Source organism: Bactrocera tryoni, chromosome 1 (assembly GCF_016617805.1).
Source record: "Bactrocera tryoni isolate S06 chromosome 1, CSIRO_BtryS06_freeze2, whole genome shotgun sequence".
Classification (NCBI taxonomy): domain Eukaryota; kingdom Metazoa; phylum Arthropoda; class Insecta; order Diptera; family Tephritidae; genus Bactrocera; species Bactrocera tryoni.
In genome coordinates, this window is record NC_052499.1 from 84,556,187 (window position 1) to 84,573,106 (window position 16,920).

The following is a 16,920-nucleotide window of genomic DNA, read 5'->3' on the forward strand; positions in this document are numbered from 1 at the left end:
AAACATGGCCTGCGAACATCATTTGTAGAAAATTAGTAATTAAAAGTAGCTGTGGTAAAAACTGATCGATCAAAATTCAATTCTTGTAAGGAAAACTTTCTTATCTGACGAGATATCTTCCCGAAATTTGGCACGAATTATTTTCCACCGAACGTTTACGTTTCTTATTTCTTTGCTTAAGTTTTCTTAAGAAAATCTCCTAAAGATCACATTGTTTTAGGTGATCACACTAAGTGTGCCCCTCAAATAATACTTACATATTTTTGTTTTTCGAACTTTGAATTGGAACCTTGAGGTGTAGAATATGGTCTGGGGAACAAATAATCAAATAAAAAAAAATACACTGCGAATGTCATTAGTTGCAGCAATTGCCTTTATTACACTACAAGATGAGACCATATATGTATATATATATATATCATAAATGTGTTTGTTTGTATATGTGTATATGTAAACAGCATTAAAAATAGTTATAAATAGTTTCAGTTATGCAGTATACTACGCATTAGTTCATCTGTCTATATACTATAAATATGTATGTATGTAAGTATATGGCTTATGCAGATAAATTATATTTAAGCACTAAGAAGTCTTGGAAGTAGTTGACTGATACAACACGCTAACCTCCCGCGTCAATTTAAAAACCCCTGACAATGTAAAAATACGGTCCACATAACGACTGAAAATTGCACTTGTGTACTTTCCCATATTCTCCTTTCGAATCTAGCTATCCATGCTACGTCATCATTTGTTCTTCTTTCGTTGACCATTCTGATTTTGTGACTTGCTTCCGCCATTGACAAGCGATTTATTACACATATTTGGCACGCCATTTGGGATACTATTCAGTTCTGCAGTGATTTTAGTTACCAACTCTGACTGAGGGTAGCCCCCACTATCTGCTTCATCGTCCGATTGGTCAAAGTAATCCTCAGGTTGTATTAGCTCAATAGCACAACGACGTGGGAACCACCCACGTATTGGTCCCTTGCGCTGTAAATCCGGCATGTTCAATTCTGCATCACACACTACTCGTTCGCCGAACAGCCAATGCTGGCGGAAACGTGTTACTTTGATTACGTCACCAGGCTCGAGTCGAATACGTGATTCATCAGTACACGGTGGCGACAGGCAGACACGCAAACCTTGTGAGAAGAGCGGCAGGAAGCGACCTGTTGCTGGACGTATGCACCGATAGGTTTTGGTGCGTGCGCGTTTCTCTGCTTTTTGTGCGATTTGCTCGCGCTATAAATTATTTACGCATTTAATACACACATATACGCACGTATTTAAAGAAGACAATTTAATCGATAACATACCGTTAAGGTGTATTGGTCACAACCATCTAGCACAGGCCACACAATGCCTTGACCAGCTGCTACAAGTCGTTTGCAGAACACCTGTCGTAAATTCTCGCGCCAGCCCAAATCGTACGGATACACAAAATCATCATCGTCTGGATTGCAGTAATGCCTATAAACTGCCTTCTCCACAATCCACATCTCGATGCTCGTCTGATTTTTTAGAATCGATTTAAGCTACAAATTATCAATTTTAGTAATTGAGCCAAAGCGAAAATATGTTTATTTTTACCTGTATGTAGAGCAACATACCCAAGGCGATGACAACACCGATTGCCAATCCTGTGGCTATAATGTTCATTATTATGCTGGCCATTGTGAACTGCACTGTGGCCATGTGCGTATAACCGTGCGTCAGATACCAATAGCGATGTACACCGCGATAGAAGGAAAAACCCAGTATTATGGATGCTTGAAAACTGCCCAAAATGGCGAAGGTAAGAAAGTATGTGAAATATGCGTGATTTGCCCAGCCCACACAGTGATTTATCCACGGGCAATGATGATCCATTTTCTTAACGCAGCGATTACCTAAACAAACAACCGTTAAATTGAAAAGTTCCAATAAAATCGATTAGATTCAGCAAAGGAATTCATAAAACACTGACTTACATTTGCGACAGTGATGTGAACGGGGCGCTTTGTAGCCTTGGCAAATCTTACAGAATTGTAATTGAGCGACATCACTCGGATTCTAAAGAAGTATGACGGAAATAACAGTAAGACATATGTATATACAAATAGCTTCGTGATCATATACATACATATGTATAACTATATTTTTTGAGTGAAAATGTGTTGCTTTAAATAGTTATGTTCACACCGGAGCAGATATAGGACAAAATCATAGACCATAACAGTTATAATTATATAATGCTGATGAGCATATGCTTATAATTAGTAAATTTTATTTATTTTGCGTGTTTCAAAATATATTTTCCATAAAATTTTTCACTGAAAATGGCATTTTTAGAAAAACAAGTAAGGAAAGGCTAAGTTCGAGTGTAACCGAACATATTATACTCTTGCAAAATGAATCAAAGCCGTCGAAATTCCTTCAGGTGGTATCAAACAACCATCATTCGATGAAATCGTAAATAAATTGCAATCAAATTCGGCATCTTCTTGACTTATATTGAAGGCCATAAACTTAGATTCAGTTTTACAGCTATATTTTAGTACGCGACAGCTAAAATTATATTAACAACATCCTCCTATGAGATATATGTATGTATGTGAGATAAACTCAACCTAGGTAGATAAATTTAGACCAGAGAATGGGAATTTCTTATATTAGGGATATGAGGTTCAGACTAAGGTATGGACCAATTCCATTCTAATTCAGCCCTAAATCACATAATTTTTTAAGAAAACTTGTCCATTGCCGTGAACGGTTTAGATGCAGGTGAAAAGACGGAATTTATACGTTTCAATCGATTTTGTGTGCGGAATCAAATTTCTGGTGTCGAAATGTTCAGAATGTTGGAAAGGCTCGATCAACACGTCAATGAAATAAAGGAATTGATGCTTAAGAAGCGTATATCGCTCGTTGGCATATCGGAAGGATCAGTGAAAACCATTTTGAAAGATCATTTGGGCCTAAGGAAAGTAAAAGCGCGATTGGTTCCAAAATCACTAAAATTTCTCGAATAACAGCGTCGCATTAACGAATGTGAAACAGTGCTTTCCAACTACCAGGATGTCATGAAACGTATTATTACTGGTGACGAGTCTTCGATCTATGCTTTCAGCCCCGATTAATAGGCCAAATATCGTGACAAAGGTGAGCCGAAGCCGAAAAAAAACACGTCAAAAGTGTGGTGCCCTCCGAATTCCCTCCGTCCGGCCAAACTGTGAACAAGTAATTCTATGTGAATGTTATGCGTCGTTTGCACGTAACTATTCGTAAAAAGAGGTCGAAATTATGGTCCGAAAAGTTTTGGTTTTTGCACCACGATAATGCACCGTCACATACTGCAATGATTCTTCGTCAGTTTTTCGCCAAATTTTCAACCAATATCGCACCGCAACTACCTTAATCGCCCGATTTAGCTCCGTGTGATTTCTGGTTATTCAGCAAACTCAAACTCCGTGGAAACCGTTGTTTTGAGTCAATTGAAGACATTAAATGTGAATCACTACGCGTACTGAAGGCTATTCAGGAAATTGACTTTAACAATTGTTTCAGGGATTGGAAAAAACGTTGCACTAACGTACTGAGGTAAGAGGTATTTCTTTGAGGGGGACTATACAGATTTTGAAGAATTTGTTAAGAATTTTAAAATTATGAACTAGTATATAAATAATACACGCTGACCGACATATTCGGCACAAAACGTATTAGATTAACAAAAATAATCACAGGTTGTATATGGGAGTTGATCACCTTTATCTATTTTTTCCATTAATTGTACATATATTCAATTAATATACAATCACCAATCATATGGAGTGATGTCAACTGGATGTTCGAAAATTCTGAAATTAGTATATCGGGGCTAAGACAAGTTTTCGCCCAATTTTGTCCATTTTAAGCACAGAAATATATTGTTATTATTAAAACACGCTCTCTCACTTTCATAGAGATAGCTCACATATTGGTCGATATATGCCGTATAAAGTCACCCGGAAGTTTGAAAATTTTTGTATTAGGTATATGGGGGCTAAGGAAAGTACATAAACATACTATTATCAGGAAAGGATTCCCACTGAATTTCAATTATAGACATATTTCATTCATTCTTAAAATGTCGACTACAAGTACTGAGGTCTACATATTCGATACTTAGGGGCTTCAACAGTTTTGGTCCGATTTGAACAGTTTTTGGTCATAAGGTGGTATACTTCAAAGGCTAAGTTTTACCTCGTTTTATTAATTGCTTCTTGATTTTTATACTGGAAAATAAAAGGATCATATAGAATTTAAAATTGTGTTACAAGCGAAGTAGGCGTGGTTGTAGTTCGATTTCGTCCATTTTCGCTCTGTGTTATATACATATGTAAATGTAAAAAGAGATCACATACTTTGGTTCAAATCAGTCATGTCCCGAGATACATATGAGATTTCACCTGAAAAAGAGTAAGAAGAGCGGTGCCACGCACATTGTCCAATTTTGATTCCGGATCCTACAAAGCGCCCACATACAAACTGGGGGGGGGGTAAAATTTAATGTCTATGGCGTATTTAATTATTGATTTATCGCGCTTTAGGTAATTTTTAACGGTACCGTTATATCGGGAGGAAGCGGGGTTATGATCCGATTTCATTCATTTTCACACTGTCCGTAGAGATTCATATAAGATTTGTACTGAGCTATGAATTGCTCTCACTTAAATGTTTTAAGAGATATGTATGTACCTATTAGGGGGCGAGGTCACACCCACTATTCAAAATTTTCCTGCTATAAAAAACGCACCTGTGAAGGGTAATATACTGTTAGTGCAGGGGAAGTTAGAGTTTTAGATATTTTTTATCTTATTGAAGCTTCAATTTGACAACTATGACACAATCGGTCGAACAATATTTACGAAACATCGGTCGCCTTCATTTAGTATGGCGCATATGAGAAAGTCATCACATGGCCTTAATATTCTTTGAAAATCATTTACATAAAGAGGAGTGGCTCCAAAATTCGATGAAATCGTGCCGACGAATACATTATTTCACAACGTGCGACAAAGAAAATGTATGTAATATTTCAACGTCCTTATGCATATACCTCTTGATGCTTGATTTACCGCAATGGGTGGACTTTCCCTTTATTAGCAAGTGCGCCAAAAACGCCTCTATGTCGTAGTCCGAATTGCTTAATTGGCCATTGCGTGACAGGTGTGGACTAAAGTGCAAGTGGAATTGTTTGTAAATGCAACAAAGTCGCGTTTTAAGAGGTTCAACTGCCCGTCATTACTGTTAGGTTAGCTTAAACAACTTGGTTCTTATTCCTTTTAATAATTATAATGCTACAGGGATATTAAAGGTAATAAATTGGTAGTAAAAAATTCATTGCATACTTTCTCTTAACACATATACATGCATACATATGTGTTATGTAAATATATGCGACCTTAGTAGTAGTCTCGTAACAATAAATGCAGTCATTTGTTAGAAAATAGGAAGTGTTAAAAACATTCGCGGTCGCGTGTAAGAAACAAATAATTGCCACCAAATTGAGACGGAACTTGAAATGCGCACCATTTCGTGCAGCCGGTACGAAACTGCTCCGCTCCGCTTTGCTTGGGCTCGCTTCTAGATGTTTATCGAATGTCACTTTTGGATGGGGTGTTCCGGCGCTACAACAGTAATCGTGCGGTGGTGTGCTTTGTTTACGCTAAACTGCAACGTTTATTAAGTATAGGATCAAAAGTGCCAACATGAAGGATTATACACGCGAACGTACAAATGTACGAAAACTGTGTATGTATCTACAAAACTTGTAAATGCGCTGTTTGAAAAATTGGCTTAAAACGTGCAAATTTTTATTATATGCACACATATGTACATTTGGCCTAAATTTTTCAATTTAAATTTTATGCTCATAGAAATTAATTTGCTATGGTAATTGTTTTAGTCATTATAAGCCGGCACGCTTATAAACAGTATTCTCCAATATGACATATTTAACTAATGACCAGCCGTTGAGGGTAACTTAAACGAACCTGAATAACCTAATGAAAGCGAAATTTATATCTGCAAAATTTAATAACTGGTCAGTTAGATTATTTCGATGCCAACTAACCTGCGCCTTTCCAACCAGAAGAGAGTCTAGATAAGCACCACCACAACAACAGGAGTAAGCGGCGATTTGAATAACCCAAAAAAATGAACCAATCTAGACACTCTAACCACAGAATTTGGTTTATCGCTACGATAGCACTATTTCTCACCTCAAAAACACTAAAATTGTAGACCATTCAAAGGAATAAGTAAGGTAATGATAGGAGTTGGCGTCTACAAAAATTGTTGCCTACAATTAGCTGAATTGTCCTCATGGATATGAATACATTTGCATATTTATATGTGAATTTTATAGCTGCACTTACTTTTGGTTTCCATTTTTTAGGCAGTAGACCAGGTCCTGTTAAAGTCGCCATAACATAGTTAAACGTAGCTAATGACGACAGCATCAGAAAGAGTCCCTGGTTAATGAAGCCACCCAAACTGGCATTCGGCGGCCACCACATTGAGTTCATATAGAGAGCGGTTAAAGTTATTACTTTTATAATGCCTGAAATTTGTAGAAATATTAAAAATAAATTAGTTAATTATTTCAACGGTAATAAACAGTTTTTAATATACGCAGATATAGTACATACTTAGATGCGTATACATACGTATGTATGTATACATTGTATGAGACTAACAGCACGCATGGAGAATTTACGCGATACAAAACGCATATGTATGTATGTGCATTCAGTAAAGTCCTTTAGTAATATATGATTAGAAATAAGGAAGTAGGACAAAACAATTAGCGGGCACACTTTCACGTGACAGCAATTCACGGCGCAAGGAAATTATATGGCAAATACGCAAAAACCAAGTGTTTTTTTATTATATATAACAGTGCGTTCATTCATTAAATAAGCCACCTTTACTCTCTCTGTAAAGTTGGTTACACTTTGAGCATAACTAAAGCGCAACAAATGTCGGTATTTAAGCAATACTATAGACTCGGAGGAGGAGATTTTGTTTTGGGCAACTTAATCTTAGGAACTAATTAAGAGGATAATTTGCAAGTTAATGGAAATGAACTTATTGTAAGAAAGAAAGCACAAAAACAAATGTGTAAATATAAATATGTACACATTCATCACCGTGAAAGAAATTAGTGACTTGAAATGAATAATTTCCGCAAACATCGACAGACACGGAAGTTGTTTACAGTTTACACCATGGTGGTCCTTACTTAGTTATTTGTCATCTTAACTGCTAATTAACGTATAATTAATTAATATCATCGTGATTTTCTACGATATTAATATAATATAAATTTTTTTGATATCTACACATATAAACAAAACCAGACGTAAATGAATAAGATTTGGTCGACTGCATACTTTGCAAATTTGTATGCAGACAAAGACTCTAATGCCAAAATTTTATGCCATCTCTCTAGCCACATTCATTGACCATAGGTCATTTCCTTTACTTCTTTATATCCCTTTATGGGAGTATGTAAACTAGACACTTACTCAATGCCGTTATCGGACCCCAATGTAAAAATCTCCACATCCCTGAAAAAATAGTACTCATTTTGTACACTATTGGAAATATTTTTTAACAATTTATTGTTTATTTTTTCGCCAATTTAAGTTAGGCGTCCAAATAATATTATATGTAATATTTGATTAAAACCAATTCACAGAAAAGCAAAAGCGCTACTGATGTATCGAAGCCGCAATAAGTAAATCATAGAATGTCAAAAATAGCACATACGAAAACATCTGTTTCGTCATGAAACAGGGTAACCAGTATTCTACTACATGACATGTGTAACAAGGAAATAGATATGAGTCTAGTTTATCACAAACAAAATATTTTAAAGTTTCTAACAATTCACTTAAAACTTGTGTTGGGTCAATATTTTCTATCGGCATGTTTTTAAATTTTTTGCTAAACTTACAATCAAAAACTATTGCATACTATTAGGCATCAACTCAGTGAATTTTACACATCGCTTATATATATATATCGATTATTGAGTGTTTATTTTTACTTTATTTTATTGACGTCCAATCAGTTTAATATTAAAGTGAAATATGTCTCAAATCGAATATTTAAGATTTTCATATCATCTGCGATTAAAGTTACATAACATAATTTGGTTGCAAATTCTAAAATCAAAAAATGTAATAGATTATCATTAGTAAAGAAGTTTAGCCGCATTGAAAATATGGCCACGCCATTGGTCCATTGCATTAAATGTGAAGTTGTGGAATTCGTTTTCAAAGCATAAAATTAGGTAAATTTCGTATTAAAACTAAAAAATACCAAATTAATTAAATACTGTATGTTAATATAATATATACTGAACATAATTTAAGGTGTAAAAATAAAGAATAATATGAAAGGTGTACAAACAATAGTGAATAACAAAATACCAAAACAACGCACTGATGGACGTACATATGTGTGTGATTGAATTTGTGTTCTTATCAATATATAATTTCTTAAACCAATTTTCTTTCTGAAATTAAATTGTAACTAAGAAAAAACAAAAAAGTCCTTGAAGTACCATCGCTCATGAAAAGTATGCTATTAAAATGAACAAGAATTAGAAGTAAATTTAATTTGTGATTTTGCTCGAAAGTTGCTACAATGGTGTTCACTTTCTCGCACCCTATGAGAGAGAGTTTATGTGTGTGTGCATGTGATAGCGTAGAGACTTGTTGCATTCGTTCTGTCGCCGATGTTGAATAAATGTGTGTGTTCGGTTCACTGAATACGCGAAGTTCAGTTATGTATGCTTATGCGCCTCAAGATCGGTTTGCTTCTAGTATAAATTTTCAGCATGTGTATCGTATGTAGTTTACTGCTTCTAGGCGTTGCTGACGTATTCATTTTTCGTAGTTAGCCCAATTTTTAATGTACACAGTGCCTAGAAATTGATTAAGAAATAGAACACTTATTTTAGATTACGAAAGACTTATTCCAATGTTTTAATAAACCAGTGCCTTCAGGAAAATCATCAAAGTATGTATGTATTGTTACAAATTTGTACGTACATATAATGTCTATATTAATGCACCGCTTACAAAAATTTAATATATGTATATGAAGTACAGTATTTAATTTATAGTTGTATTTCTACTCAAAATACTAATTTTAAGCATTTACTTATCACTTATGTTCTTATGAATATTTTTATGCATTTTAATTTCAGTAAATATGGGGGATTCCAACAAAAAGTCAAGCCCTAAGGTCAAAGAACCTGTGAACCAAACAAGTCCAAACAACACTGTAAAAATCTTGAATGAGCGCGCCTCAAAACGTTCGAAACCAGCCAATCCGGACTCTAGTCCACCGTTAAAGCATGTGAAGCTTTCTATTGGAAAAAGCAAAACTACTGTTGAAAATAATGATGACATGGACCACTATGTATTGAAAACCATAAAAGACGAGGCCAGTTTGGAGGGTGGAGAAACAATAGCTATTGTATTGAATGAGGAGCCAAAAGGTGTTACGAGCGCTGCTGGAGAAGTAGCTGAGGAACTCCAAATTAGCGAAGAGGAAGCCGATGACACTGATGGGAAAAATGATGTGATGGAACATGTTTGCGGCAAGTGCTACAAAACTTTTAGACGATTTAGTGTAAGTAGATAAGATTACACTAATGTTTATTGTGATGAAATTAAACAATCTAATTTATTGACTTTTCTTTTAAATTAGGGTCTCAAAAATCATATGGAATTTTGCCGTTACGACAGTGGTTATCATTTGCGCAAAAATGAAATGCTAAAAAATCTCGATAAAATCGAGAAAGATGCTGTTACTATGGAGAAGAAAGATGTGTGCTTTTGTTGTGGCGAAAGCTATGACACATTCCATGTATGATTTATTTATGTGTTCTAATATAATATTTGATATATGCATTTATATTTTTTATATTAATTTTTACTTTGTATGTCATTAGTTGGGACACATTAATTGCCCTGATTGCCCAAAGTCTTTCAAATCGCAAATGAGCTATGAACGCCACATATTCATTACACACTCCGAATTCGACACCTACCCATGTTCAATTTGTAATGCAAAACTGCGCAGCGATAATTTATTAAAACTCCATGAAGAGCAGCATAAAAATCGAGGAAAACCGTTTGCATGTAAAATATGTGGAAAAGACTTTACTCGTGCGTACCATCTTAAACGCCATCAGAAGTATTCATCTTGTTCAGCCTCAGGAAATGACTCCATGAAGTGTAAAGTCTGCGACAAGGCTTTCTTTCGGTTGGACAATCTTCGTGCTCACCTAAGGCAACATTTGGGTACACACGTTACCAAAAAGCCTGAATATAGATGCCCGCAATGTAAAAATTGTTTTTACAGTTTATCTACTTTAAAGTAAGTGCAATTCTTTAAATATATTCTCAATTCAAATATTACCAATTAGTATTTAATTTGCAGCATTCACACACGTACGCATACCGGAGAGCGGCCTTTCGATTGCGATTTATGTGAGAAGAAATTCCCCACTTTAATTGCTCTGAAAAAACATCGCCGTTACCATACTGGTGAAAAACCTTACACATGTTCTGTGGTAAGCAGAATATCTAAAACTTTAATAGAAGTTAGAGTCAAAAGTCCGTTTCTTGCAGTGTAATCAATCGTTTGCCGTTAAGGAGGTGTTAAATCGCCACATGAAGCGGCACACTGGTGAAAGACCACATACCTGCCCGGATTGTAATAAAAGCTTTATCCAGGCATCACAATTGCGAAGTCATGCACGAACCCATATTTTACCGTTCGAATGCGCAGAGTGCGATCAGAAATTCAAGACACAAAAACAGTAAGTTCGATTTTTTTTAATATTCACACAAAAACAATGCTTAATATAAAAAATCTCAACAGCCTCGACAAGCACAAAAAGACTCACATCAAGAAATGCTATGAGTGCAATAGTACTTTTGCCGATCAGTCTCAACTGGAGGATCATATGGCAAACTTCGTGCATAAAAGTGAGTTCTTTTTAAACTTCTTTGTCTCAGTTGAAACTCTATATGCTATTTCTTCATTAGAATCAACAAAAACAGCTAAGAAAGCAGTTACACGTAAATCTACGAGACGCACGCGTACTTATTGCAATGTCTGCGATCAAGACTTCAGTACCGTGAAAAATTTGCAATTTCACATCCTCAAAGTGCATGAAATGGATCCCGAAGATTTCGTTAATGAAAAACCCAAAGAAAACGAAGCAATTAAAACTAGTGAAAATGTTTACAAAATCGAAGGAGCAGCATCAAATGAAATACAGATCCTTAGCGAAACAGAGGGTAACGCCGCCATTATGGCCGCTGGCAGTATGAACAGCAAGGAGATTTACAACAACAATAAAGGCAGTAAAGGTGGTTTGGTGGTGAAAGAGTTCATCGTCAATGATGTACCTGCCGCTGAAGAAACAGCAATGGTCCTCCACGACGAAGCTTTTACAGTTATACCACTAGACGGAGATGGTCCCATAGAAACAGTGACTGCTGTCACTATGAGCCCTATTAACATATCGGCAGAAGTTAAAAAGGAACGACGCAAATCATTAGCTGAATCACTGGCTGTGGCAATTGGTACAGACAATGTCATATTGAAAGAGCCAATACAACTGAATGAAGAGGATATGAAATTGAAGGAGAATGTCGGAAAATTACTAGATATGTTGGTCGATAGTAAAACTTTGAAGAAATTTGGTTGGCCAACCAATAGCGAAGAAAATGTAAGATTCACCATAACCTTATGTTTATATACATATATGTAACTATGAATATTACATAACATAATATTTTACAACTTTCTAGGTTTTATGCCGTGTCATTGAAAATTGCGGTTATAACTTAACAAAAGATGCAGAAACATATCGAGATTGTGATTACGCGACGAGAATGCGTGAATACGTGAAACTTTTATTTACCGTAGTGATTCATAATAACTCCATAAAGGAGTTATTAAATAATTATCCCATCGATGAAGTAGTTGAGTACGTGCTGGGTAACGATGACGACGAGGACGATGATGGTGATAACGATAAAGATGATGACAATAGCAATATGAAAAATTAGCAGAAAATTAATAGGCACCGAGATCGTTGCCTTTGTTTATATTGAATATAGAATAACATAAACAAAACTTATGGTAGTGAAGTTGCCTTCTGACGTCTAACATTTTTAATATACATATATACTATATAATGTTATGTACAAATTTTCGTACACGTATACAAACTTCTTTACTCTATGAATAGATTTATACCAGCATCATATAGTGTGTACTATGAATGAATTTTTATCGCTGAAATGAAGTTTGGTTAGTTGTGGACACTCGGTTTCGCCGAAATGAATTACATTTAAATTTTGTAAAATATTTTTCCAAGCAATAAATAACAATTGAATTGAAGTTATGAAATAACAAAACTTAACATATGAAGTTTTAATGTTTTATTATCTTATTGTTGTTATATGTAAAACAAGGGAAAAAAGCTGCCTATTGCTCTATATACATATGTATATTCTAATAATTCGTATATACAAATATTAATCTATACAGTATTCTTTAATATTTAATTTTTTATAAATTGTTTGATAAAACCCCTATTTTATACTTTCGAAATATGTTTTACAGCAACCATAAAATTTTTCAGAGAAATATTCTATTTTATTCACAATAAGGTAAATTGAAGCTGGACATGAACTCGTGTTTAAAAAAAGGCTTACTATCCCATTTGGTTTTAAAATGATTGAAAACTGCACATCCACTATTGGAATAAATCCCCAGCACGTTTCTCAAAAACTAAATCAAAATCTCAACAACATTCGTACGAAATCCGTTCATAACGGCGACCATAGCAAATATAAAGTTTTTTTGGAACTACTAACCGCCAGCGTTGGTTCTTCGAATTATTACACTTTAATTCGTGACTCTGGAGAACGTGTTAACTCTTACTTTTAAGCTACTTGACACATTGAAACAGATTTAATATCAATATACCTAGACAGTCAAGAGGAGAGGGAGAGAGTGGGGGGACAATTCCTCCCGGGCTAGGAGTTCTGTTATTATTTTTGTTGTAGTGTCAGAATTTTGAATTATGAAAATTTGCCTAGATGATAAGAGTCACCAAAATCAGAGTCACTTCAGACTTCAGTGACATACTCTAAACTTGTAGGAGAGTCCCTATGTTTAGAAAAAAAGTTTAAACTTTATAACTATATATAACTATAGAAGTCTATTTAAGTTATACTAATTTTATGTACATATACATATATGTGTGTAAAAATGTATGGCTCACTTTTAAAGAAATTCTTATTATTTTTAATAAAATATTCTGGTCTTTTTTCAAATAACGCTGTAGGGGATTGTTAAAAGCGTGTACCTAGAACTTTGGTACGACATTTGTATGTATGTATGTGTGCATGCATGTGCCCGTTACCAAGTCAACGAAAGGCCATAACTGAAACTCCGAAGTTCATATTCCCGTGTTGAATTTATCAAAATAAATGAAAATTCAGAACACACATAACTGTGAACCGCAATCCATTTCGCGGAAAATGTTTAAATAAATTACGTCGATAAGTGTTTTTAAGCAAAAATTGTAATTTAATAATAAGAAATTTAAGAGCTGAAGAGATGGGAGATCTAGACATATCTGTGATAAAACTGACCCAGCAAACCTTAGGGAAATATGTGAAGAAACCACCTTTGACGGAGAAGTTGTTAACAAAGCCACCATTTCGCTTTCTGCACGATGTCTTTAATGCCGTACGTTTATCGTGTTCTTGGAACCACATACGCACATACATACATATACGTGTATGGCTGACCTAATTTCGTATATTTCTAGGTCATTAAAGAAACAGGTTGTTTTGAGGGTTTATACACAGCCGAGGAGCTAAATTCTGATAACATCAAGGATCGTGACGACAAGATGAAGTTTTTGCAGAAGATGATCGATGTTATAAGTAAGTAAAAATGTGAGAAGAGAAGGAAATTATAGAAAATAACTTATATGTTATATAATTAATTATGGAAGGAATGTTTAATATTAAAATGTTTCATTTTGTTCAATTTATTGTCCACAGAAATTACCTCGAATAAACCTATTGCTGTGCGGACTTCAAAAATAGTGGCAGGTCAAGAACCGGAAAAGACCAATGAGCTACTCCAACTAATGGGAGAGGTAATAGAAAAGAAATTAGACTGGAAAAATGCTGTCGAAGAAGTTTTAAACAGCAAAGGAACGACGAAAACAACAAATACGACAAAGTCAAAGCCTAATGTCAAACCTGTGGAAAAAAAGAATAAAGATAAGATTCAAGAAAAGTCCAAAGATAAAGAAAGCAAATCAAAGGATACAAAAGCGAAGGATGCCAAAAAACTTTCCAAATCCACTACGCCTACGACCAAAACTGAAAAACCGGTTAAACGAACTCCAGAACCAATACACAGATCTACGGAAGTTCGTGAGAAAAATAAGCACGGAAAAGTGTTGAAGGAAGTGTCTAAGGACACAAAAGACAAGGCTGGAAAGAATGCTGAACAAACCAAGCCTCTCAAAAATAAAACTGACACTAAAGCCAAAAGTCCGTCGCCGATAAAAGAAAAAGAACCTGCTGGAAAGGAAACTGAAAGTTTAACAAGCAATGAGCCTATGATCGTCCAAAATACCGATTCTATAGGATTTGGGCCGATAGTAATGGAGAGAGAAGAATCATCTCTTAATCAAATTAGTTCAAATGAAAATCAGCGACGTAACAGCAAGGTTGTCGAACAAGAAGTATTGAAAGCATTTGAAAATTCATTGGAAAATAATTCGACAATGAGTATGAGTACAGGGATAATAGACCCATCCATCGATGTTGGAAGTAATAATTTAATACTAGATATAAATACAGAGACTATGAATGGTTCAAATGGCGGAAGAAGTCGTAAATCTTCGGCAAGATCTAAAAGGGCATCTGCAAATAGTCGGAGATCAAGCGCTAAGAAAGCATTACGTGACGAGCCCGAAGCTCAAATACAGGAACCGAAAGAGGATAAGAAGAATGATATTGAAAATTCGGAGGCGAATATTTTAAAGAAAATATTAGATGAAACTTTGCAAGCGAACACACGACAAAAGCAGGAAGAACAACCTGTACAAAGTTCAGTCACGCAATCTCAAACACCGAAAACGGTACAAAAGAAAAGTCCCATTCAAACGCCAACTCCGCTGCCCACCCCAGCTCAATCCACGCCGGGCGAAGTGCGACGCGAGTCAACATTTACACGTGAAAACTCTCGCGACAGCAGTACTAACAATACATCTAATCGGCCGCGGACTTCATTGCGTCCACCGAGTGCCCGACCTGCCTCAGCACGTCCTGGTGCGCCACGCCGACGTGATCGCAATGTTGAGATTGTATTGCAGCCCAATGATCAGGTGAAATTATCCGGTATCAATGTAAAATTGGAATCTTTCGGCGATTTAGATGATGACGGTGAGAATTTGGTTGTCATTGAGGATGCCAATACGGTCAATATAGCAGAATCCGCGAAAGAAATGCCGGGTGCCGAGGACACCGAGTTAGGAAGTAACTTGGAACAACAGGGGCATCTAGTACAACAGATACTGGAGACGCAAAAGGAATTTATGCAGCAACAAAATGGAAATAGTTCTGTCGGACGCAATGAGAAGGTAACGCACGAGTGTTCATATAAAATCATACACCAAAATTTGTAAAACCGCTCAACGAGTTCTAGCACTAATTTTTTTTTTTTTACAGGATATGGAATTAACCAACAATTCAGCTGTACGTCAGAGCTCGGCGCGCCAAATGAACAGTCTGCGCGACATCATACAAAATTTGACCAAGTCAGTGAACCCCTTTGGCAAGTTAATGGATTTCATACCAGAAGACATCGATGCCATGCAATTGGAACTGACCATGTGGCGAGACACGTATACACACGTGGCCAATGAGCTTAGGCGCGAAAAAAGGTACTAATTTGGGTGCTTCTAGTTACCATATATCTGCAATACTGATAGTGTGAAATACGTGTACAATTTTACGGCTGATATGTGTTTCTGTTTGTAGCCTCACTGAGTCAGCCACGGAGCCGATGAAAGAACAACTTGTGCAAATCGAAGCGAACATCAAGGAGTTTATGGAAATGATCGACGCGAGTCGCACGAAAATATTGCAAAATTCTGAGAAAATATTAAAAATGCTTGCAGAACAATAAAAAGGCCGAAGAATATATGTACTATATGTTTAACAATTAAATAATATATTTTATGTTGAAATTGAGTTCAAGCAAATAAGCATCACGTTTTAATAACGACGTGAAATAAATTGTAGATCAATAAAACTGTCTAATATTAATACCAAAATTAATGAAATTAAAAAAAATACTCGATCACTCTTTTAAATATATAGGCGGTTGTCAAGATTTCTCGAGAATTCATAAAATTTTACACAGGTCTTTGAGATACAATTCTTAAAGACTTGAATGAAGGGTTTTTTTCGATTACAAAAAAATTTCGTCCAAGTTCTAATTTAAGTCTTAACCAAAATACGTTTTTTTTTGTTTTCACTTTAGATTATCCTGTAAGGCGTTATCCTGCCAACGCGGGCGCATCTTTTTGCCGAGGCGTCACCGGATATGGCGCCGCAATGGCCGAGTTTAATTTTTTTTTTCGAAAAATTTCAGAGCTTGTTAATATTGTATTTTTGTAACAATAAAAAATTCTAATAAAATATTTCATTTTTTATATGAAAAAATTGTTAAAAAATTCCTGTTTTTCATGTAACCCCTGGAATTTATCCCATCATTTTTTATGTAATTATATAACGCTGTAATATTTTAACAAACCTTGGC

General features: G+C 35.4%; 3 protein-coding genes across 6 annotated transcripts; 2 read left to right on the plus strand and 1 right to left on the minus strand.

The window, feature by feature from the left end:
• Positions 1-350: 350 nt before the first annotated feature.
• On the minus strand, positions 351-7,614 carry LOC120782584 (palmitoyltransferase ZDHHC6). The gene is made up of 6 exons (XM_040114932.1): positions 7,554-7,614; positions 6,402-6,586; positions 1,974-2,055; positions 1,594-1,892; positions 1,320-1,538; positions 351-1,245 (listed from the first exon to the last, which is right to left on the minus strand). Exons 1-6 carry the CDS (start codon positions 7,612-7,614, stop codon positions 745-747), a joined length of 1,347 nt encoding a protein of 448 aa, XP_039970866.1. The 3' UTR covers positions 351-744.
• Positions 7,615-8,248: 634 nt separating this feature from the next.
• Positions 8,249-12,484, plus strand: LOC120782332 (protein suppressor of hairy wing). Of its 4 annotated transcripts, none has more exons than XM_040114559.1 (9): positions 8,249-8,323; positions 9,245-9,672; positions 9,751-9,909; positions 9,995-10,422; positions 10,486-10,618; positions 10,677-10,867; positions 10,930-11,036; positions 11,097-11,785; positions 11,868-12,484. In XM_040114559.1, the coding sequence occupies exons 2-9, from the start codon at positions 9,250-9,252 to the stop codon at positions 12,126-12,128; spliced, it is 2,391 nt and encodes a 796-aa protein (XP_039970493.1). In that variant the 5' UTR covers positions 8,249-8,323; positions 9,245-9,249; the 3' UTR covers positions 12,129-12,484. The 4 variants fall into 4 exon arrangements, with proteins under 4 accessions (XP_039970493.1, XP_039970492.1, XP_039970494.1 ...); XM_040114558.1 differs by lacking the exon at positions 8,249-8,323 and adding an exon at positions 8,562-8,611; XM_040114560.1 differs by lacking the exon at positions 8,249-8,323 and adding an exon at positions 8,862-9,058.
• Positions 12,485-13,505: 1,021 nt separating this feature from the next.
• Positions 13,506-16,494, plus strand: LOC120766662 (TRAF3-interacting protein 1). Its single transcript, XM_040092296.1, has 5 exons — positions 13,506-13,821; positions 13,904-14,021; positions 14,142-15,736; positions 15,825-16,039; positions 16,137-16,494. The coding sequence occupies exons 1-5, from the start codon at positions 13,690-13,692 to the stop codon at positions 16,282-16,284; spliced, it is 2,208 nt and encodes a 735-aa protein (XP_039948230.1). The 5' UTR covers positions 13,506-13,689; the 3' UTR covers positions 16,285-16,494.
• Positions 16,495-16,920: the final 426 nt, after the last annotated feature.

What these genes read in the sequence shown, in the direction of transcription:
- LOC120782584 (XM_040114932.1), bottom strand. Translation starts at nt 7,614, where the DNA reads ATGAGTACTATTTTTTCAGGGATGTGGAGATTTTTACATTGGGGTCCG. An exon ending in TTCACATCACTGTCGCAAAT is followed by an intron (nt 1,893 to 1,973) that starts GTAAGTCAGTGT and finishes TTGTTTGTTTAG; the next exon opens with GTAATCGCTGCGTTAAGAAA. An exon ending in GTATGTTGCTCTACATACAG is followed by an intron (nt 1,539 to 1,593) that starts GTAAAAATAAAC and finishes GATAATTTGTAG; the next exon opens with CTTAAATCGATTCTAAAAAA.
- LOC120782332 (XM_040114558.1), top strand. An exon ending in AAACTTTTAGACGATTTAGT is followed by an intron (nt 9,673 to 9,750) that starts GTAAGTAGATAA and finishes CTTTTAAATTAG; the next exon opens with GGTCTCAAAAATCATATGGA. An exon ending in AAATTCAAGACACAAAAACA is followed by an intron (nt 10,868 to 10,929) that starts GTAAGTTCGATT and finishes AAATCTCAACAG; the next exon opens with CCTCGACAAGCACAAAAAGA.
- LOC120766662 (XM_040092296.1), top strand. Translation starts at nt 13,690, where the DNA reads ATGGGAGATCTAGACATATCTGTGATAAAACTGACCCAGCAAACCTTA. An exon ending in TGCACGATGTCTTTAATGCC is followed by an intron (nt 13,822 to 13,903) that starts GTACGTTTATCG and finishes GTATATTTCTAG; the next exon opens with GTCATTAAAGAAACAGGTTG. An exon ending in CTGTCGGACGCAATGAGAAG is followed by an intron (nt 15,737 to 15,824) that starts GTAACGCACGAG and finishes TTTTTTTTACAG; the next exon opens with GATATGGAATTAACCAACAA.